This window comes from Labrus mixtus, chromosome 5 (assembly GCF_963584025.1).
Source record: "Labrus mixtus chromosome 5, fLabMix1.1, whole genome shotgun sequence".
In the NCBI taxonomy this organism is placed as follows: domain Eukaryota; kingdom Metazoa; phylum Chordata; class Actinopteri; order Labriformes; family Labridae; genus Labrus; species Labrus mixtus.
The window spans coordinates 21286311-21293400 of record NC_083616.1 but is presented as its reverse complement, the minus strand read 5'-3'; the positions used below and the strand labels follow the sequence as shown (position 1 = coordinate 21293400).

The window sequence follows — 7090 nt, the reverse complement described above, 5'->3', positions numbered from 1 at the left end:
CCCGGAGGACGACGGCCTTCCACTGCATTCACTGGATTAAAAGGTATTTGGAAATTGTTGCCAGACACACAGACACTCACATTAACAGCGATGTGCAGCCAAACCGACTGTCTCTGACCCCTTAAGTGGAAGCAGAGATCCTATTGAAAAAAACAAAACCAAATCATTAATTCCACAATTAAAGGTGTAAAACCTGGAAGCCTTTTCCTGTCAGAAATATTTTTTCTTTGTCCATGTTGTGCCAGTGCTATGCATCTCATTTGGAGACAGATTGTGTCTGCAGCTGAAAAGGACACAAGAGAAAGACACTGTGAAGCTGCATTCTAGCTCAGCTGACTATTGCTGCCAGCAGAACACCATGGGCTGCTATGCGTGGGTCGTGGGATCAGGGGATCTGGCAATCTTTACAACTTTTAATAAAACTTCAACTGCTGCCAAGAGAATGTCAGCTATTCCCTTTGTTACAAAGACACAACAAAGGATGTATTTCAGGGAGACTTGCTGCATTGTTCCACATCCACTTAGAAAAAGACTGGAATGTAGTGCTCCACGTATCTTACCAGGTAGGATTTTGACTTCCTTGGTCAACTACAACCAGTGTTATTTTTGACTAAACATTTCTGACATGCATACATATCTTACTGAAATGGATTTAACTCGATACGCCCTCTAATTATAGAAAACAAATAACAAATCTTGAATGAGATTGTTATGCATCTTTAATGACAAGTGGAAGAGGCTTTTCTTTCTTCATTGTTTTCATTTTTGATGAAAACCTCCTAACTTATTCTGCAGCCAATGTTGCAGCTTTATGGAACAAACTACAGGCATACATGGTAAATTATCAGTGATCTTGTTTACCTGAAGAAGTGTACAGTGTCAGGTTTAAGATCAGCAACAAACTGCCCTAATGTAAATTCATCCTGCTGATAATTCCTACCCCCCACCCCCGCCCCGCCCACACGCACACATTATGTCTTCGTTTTAAGACAATGTTTCAGTTTAATGATTCATTAATGCCAAATAAATTATAGCCAACCTGACTCAGAAGCTCATTCACTGTCTGACAGATCTGCTTGGACAGTTATGACTCATGTTGAGCCTAAAAATAATCACCACTGAGAATTTGGGTCAGTCTTAATGTCCAGGACCTGGAGGGAAGTGGATTATTGGCTGATACAGAGATTTGTGCAAAATTCACTTTTTTCCCTCCCAAATGAGATTTCTGTCGCCTGCTGAACACGTTCAACGTCCTGCAGATATCTGCTGAGCAAAAAAACCTGATGAAGCCATCGGCGAAACACGTTTGTTTGTTTGAATATGAAGACTAAATAAGAGGAAGAAGTAATTCAGCCCTCTTGTGGCTGCGGAGGATCAACTTTTGTTGTTTCCTGCCATCAATGACTGACCGTGCTGTACACAGGGCATCCACTCCTGTCCGAGTTCTCCTAAACACATGTTTGTGTGTCCATTCATTTCATCAAAAGGTTATTATGCTTTGTTTTTCAATTTGAACTACACTGAAAAAACTAAATGCAGGATTTTCATACTCGTGTAAAATGTTCTTACGACATTAATGTAATCATCAGTCCATGGGGCAGTTAGCATTTTTAGGTTCCACAGACCACACTGCTGTGTGTTTAGAAATATGGGCGAGGGGGATAGAAGACAGCTGTGGTTCAGAGGTTGACCGGTTTGTCGATAGGAGGCAGAACTGGCTGTTCTTCTTTTCCACAAAACCAAGTATCTTACAAGACGTTGGACACACACATGGTAGCACACTTTGACCTGTGTGTGTGTGTGTGTGTGTTTGGGTGTGAATGAGTGAATAACAAATTAAAGTGAATGAAGCCATATATAAATATATATGTGCATAATCATTATCATTGACAAAATATTTCACATTTTTCCACCTCTGTGATCCCCAGTGGGCGTGAATATTTAATATTTAATTCAGGTGACAAAATACAAAAAAAGGACCATGAAGCATTGTTTGAACAACAGATAGGGACACATTTCATGTTTAATTTGTACAATTGGCTTCTTTAACACAGGTGATAAAGCAGGTTGTCCATTATTTGGAGCTGTTTGATCCCCCGGCCCCTCAACTTCGCATGTCAAAGTGTCTGTGACGAGTGAGTTGATGAGCACTACTGGGCGAAAAGGTGTGTGCTGAAACAACATTTTATTGTTACCACCTTTTTTAAAGCAGCATATTCTTCCAGTAAACAATTTCTAAAACCAGCTGTGCGGCACACAGGAACAAAATATAACAGAACAAATAAACTGCAGACTTTGAGAGTTCACACAGAGGTCATGAATCATTTTCTGTTGCAGACTTGCCATGAGTCCCAACATCATGTTTATTAGCAGTTATCACACATTTTCACAAGTGTCCAGGTGAGAAACAGTGCGATATTCAAACTGTAAAAGAAAGCAATTCGAGGTTTATATAGCCTTGTGATAAAACAAAGAAAACGCTACATGATAGGAATCTCGGTCGAAGTACAAGTAGGTTATCAGTTTTGTAGCACATGAATCACACTGCAATGCAGATAAGCCGTCCTATCTCTCTGTGCGCACATGTGTATCAGAGATCAGATCAGATCATGTCAGATGCTCTTATTTCCCCTGCATCTCTTCTGTCCCGGGTCCTGGTTGTGGACCCTGCGGGGGGGAGGGGGTGGGGGTGGGGGGGGGGGGGGGGGGGTGCAGCTGCAGCCTCTGTGCGCGTGTCGTTTGGTGGCTCGGACCTCAAAGTGACGGAGCCTTGTGGTGCAATCTACGTATGCAGCGTCCGCGGACTGACAGGGCCGGGGGTCCAATGAAACCAGTCGACATATTGAGGTTGTCAAATCAAAGCCAAAGGGGAGGAGCTGCGTGGTCGTCGTCTAAATTACGTCATGCACAAACAGCTGGTTGTTGGCAAAAAAAAAAAAAAAAAAAAAAAAAAAACCTGAAAAAATGTAGACCAGCACAACGACGGAGAACTACACCCGGGCTGGAGCCCCCTTCACTGAGGATTTTGGCTTTTAACGATGTGGCAGCTGGGGAGCCGGGTCTCAGGATGTAGCCCTCCGAGGCTCCTCTTGCTTGTTTACACCTCTGTGTGCGCGCTCGGAGGTGAGTTTTTCCCCGTTCAAGTGTGATTCACGGGGAGCTGTTCCTTTTGTCGAGGTGCTGAAATCCTCCACTAGCAAAGACGCGGCATCGAGTCCCGCAAACATACCCACAGCTGCTTCTGTGAACAGAAAACGTCTAGCTTCAGTTAACGTGAGGCGCGGGGAAGGTTGCTGCTGATAATGGCAGTGCGAGCACTCTGTGTAGATGCACCTCGTAGTGATGCTGAGGGGCTGGTTGTGCCAACGAGGAAACCCATGAGGCTGGGTGATCTCTCGATGCTGTTGCCTTTTGGTTGTTTGTGGATTTGTTTGTCGTTGTTTTACTTTTGTTAAAGAATGCAAAGACAAGACAAGTCGCTGTGATTCACAATAGGACCAAATTAAAGGGAGAATGTTTGAGTTTATACCTTTGTTGTTTTCTGTATTTGGTGTAGCTTAATTCAATACAGACTTTAAAAAAAATGATCATAATTCATTAAAAATGTCGTGACACTGAAGTGGAACCGCAGACACCCTTTTGATATCAGCACCTTTTTGTTCTAAAAATACAACCAAAAAGTAGGACATCTCTTTCTTTACTCAACAGTTAATCAAGAAATGCCCATGTAGGTTGACATTAGGAGTATTTTTTCTTGTTTCCCATCCTCTGAGAAGCCTTTGCTGCTTCAACACAGAGGCGTGAAACATAAACCTCAGCCCTCAATTGTGGGACAACAATGAATCCATACCTATATAGCACACGCTGTTCTGGCTGTGGTCACAGAAGAGCTTTAAAGGTTTGCCTGAGGATGTTGCAGTCATGTCTCCTGACAGACTTGTTGCTGTCTTGCTCCATCAGTCCTGGCAAATCTCTTAGACTTGGATGAAGTCAGTCAGATCAATTTCTCCCTCTAAGCTCTTATCTCTCACTTACTGGGGATGTTTTTGTCGTAAACATCACAATGAGGAGGAACAAAGTTATATTGATAAGAGGGAAATGTTGGTTTGAATGATTTTTTTTTTTCAAACAAAGGATTGTTTATTTGAATGACCTTTTTCTGATTGATCAGCTGGAAGCCAGTTTCTCCACTCGAAGAAAGGAATGATGCTCAATTTTGTATTGATTTGTTGGTATTTCACGTGACTGCTCTATTGTTGACCTCTTTGTGGTTGGATGCAGAAAGTCTATAATTTTCATGGCTGTGTGTTGGATATGTTTTTATCCAGTTTGTGGTTGTGAACAGCACGAAGCAGATCATTCACAAGGAGTGGATTTAACGGCCAGTTTGCGCTAAATGCTGCCTTTTCATCATTTTTTGTTAAACCCCCTTTTTTTTAATTTCACGTTTACATTATGTTAATAGAGCAGGGATTTAAAAAAACAACGTTTACCTATGCTGTCCCCCTAAAAAAAAAAAAATATATATATATATAAAGACGATCCGGTTAAGCATTGAAGGCTGAATCTGTACTTGAGATGACAAAAAGCAGGATTATGTCTGTATTAAGCCTCTCACAGAGTAAAACAGTGGTTGGGAGGCGCTCATTGAAGAGATTACTGAATTCAGAGACACGCTGTAAGAGCCTGTAGTCATTCTGCAGCATTTATCTTTAAATGAAAATGTTTTTATTTAGCTGGCAGACAAACAAACAAGCATATTTAGATCATTAGGCGGACTTACACCTTCACAGTAACTCTAGTTAGCGCGTGAAGGCTAGATTCACACTGAGGCTTATGTGCTGTTTTTGTGGGTGCATTTTCTTTGCAGAATCTTTTTTCTTTTCGCAAATAGAGGGTTTGAAAATAGATGTGCAAGTTTATTATTCTAATTACTACTTGGTTTGTGTGTTTGAGTTTCTTTTCAGGTTGACAGCAACCTGAGACGCCAATGTGTTTGAAATCGAGTCTGTCAATTGATTGTAACTGTATTGATGTCTCTTATGCATAACAAAACATCAATTATCAGTATGACTAAATCAGGGTTATTATCCCAGAATGTTGAGCATTTCAACTCCATTGACATTGTCTGAATTTCTGCATGCATGATCACGGACACATGTGTAGGAGGATAGATGATGCGGAAAAAATACTTAAGATAGTTCTAGTTGAACAAAGCAGCTATTTAGAACATTTGTGTAAGTATTTGTATTCGGCGCCTTCATGCTAAAAAAATGTCTACTTGCAAACTTCATAACAGGTTGTCGCTGTGAGCGAGAGAGATTTTCCCTATTCTAAATATTTGAAGAATATCTGAATCTGGACGAGGTAAAACGATTAAGTAAATGAGCAAATATTTGGAAAACAAACCATTTTGAAGCAGGAATTTCATTTTTTTTTGTTTGTTTTTACTCCAAGTTATCGTATCATTATCCTAATTGGGGTCCTGATGAACTGATTTTTATAACGCTAACATGTTATTAATGATGACTTACTTATTGGTAAGGTTACATTGCCTGGAGAATATATCACAGACTGAGTTTGAATTGTGTTGTCACTATCTAATACCAGTCCTTTCTCCAGATCTTAGATTACATCTGCCCCTTCTTTGTTTCTTTATAATCAGATTCACAGAACACAGTGTAAGCTCACTGCAGATATCAGCCGCGTTTGTGCCACCTCCATCTATTGAGTTATACCGTTTCCGTCTATGGCATGTGAGCAGTTTCTCCCCAGTTAAACTATGCATGTAATACAAGAGGACCCTAAATGTAAGGAAAGGCACACACACATAGATACACAGATAGTTGACCAGAGGAGGGCTGGGATGAGAGTGACATCAAGACTGGGAGCTTTGTGTTGGATCAGGCTTTAGCTCTTGACAGCAAGATTGCTTCATTCTTCTGACTTTCTGCCTCCTTATTCTGCGCCTTTAGTATTCAAGGTTGCTTCCATATAGGTGAGAGGCAGCGCAAGCTTTGAGGTGCTGGTAATAGCGTGTGTGGGGGGGAGAAGAGCAGAACAGAGCCATTTTTCTCTCTTTCCTGACACACACTGGATCACATTGCACATTCAAGAAAACCTTTTGGCTCTACGCATCCACGCCTCAGCACCCTTGTCACTGTAGAGGGTCACTTCTTTTTTTATTTCTTTTTTTTTTTTTTTTTTTAGTCCATGTCATCATTGAAGTGAGAAGCAGAAGCAATAGCAATAAAAGAAGGTGTAAACAACAGCATTGGTGCAGTGAGTCCGCTTACTGTCTGGCTATAACTCTTGGATGAATTGGCTTCGTGCTGTTTTTAGGAGCACAGGCTGTTCATTGCATCCTAAAATCTGTTTTGGGACATTTTACTATTTTTGCACCATTTGTAGGCGAGATTAATGATCCCCTGGAAGACAACAGTGAAAGACATAGCCACAGGTATTCCGAGTGCAGATGTTAGAAATGGCTTACAAGCAAAAAGGAGCGCTACAAATTGAAAACATTCTCAGTGAGTGACACATCAAAGTGCTTCGTTATTGCACCCATGCAATACTGCGGCCATCTTACTTATCAACTTGTTTGCAGTTGTGATAACACTTGTCTAACGGATTCAGTATGTTCCAGTGCAGCAATTATGTGACTCACGCAATTTCCCCCAGATTTTGCCCACCCGCTGGCTGCGCTCGGAGCCAGCGAGGCTCATGTAGGTAATATGGGAGATTACACCTGTCAAATGTTCTGCAGCTTTTATATGCAGAGCCTTTGGTGGATGTAATCCAAGGATTTGACATTATGCAGGACGCGAGTGAGACTGCATACATGCATGCATCTCCCACAGCTGCTTTAGAAGGAGTTTTAAGTCTGTGATCACATAATTAGATGATCTCGCTCTTTACAAACAGTTGGCCGGGTTCAAGGAGAAGCTTGTCTTTATGGGTTTAAGATGGAGAGTCTGATGCATCTGTTCTGTTCAGAAGAACCACAGCGCTTAGAAACAGGAAAATGTTTGTACCCTGAATTTATCCTTTTTCAGGAAAAGTCTGCAAGAAGCCTGGCCATGCATATTGT

The 7090-nt window shown here is 41.4% G+C and overlaps 1 protein-coding gene across 1 annotated transcript in view; it reads left to right on the top strand.

Moving 5' to 3' along the window:
- The first annotated feature begins 2709 nt into the window (after positions 1–2709).
- The window catches only part of tmem8b (transmembrane protein 8B), a 40391-nt gene continuing 36010 nt past the window's right edge, over positions 2710–7090 (top strand). Inside the window, exon 1 of the mRNA XM_061038507.1 lies at positions 2710–3123. Within this exon, the coding sequence (XP_060894490.1) occupies positions 3039–3123 (85 nt within the window). The 5' untranslated portion in view covers positions 2710–3038. The remainder of the gene's footprint in view (positions 3124–7090) is intronic.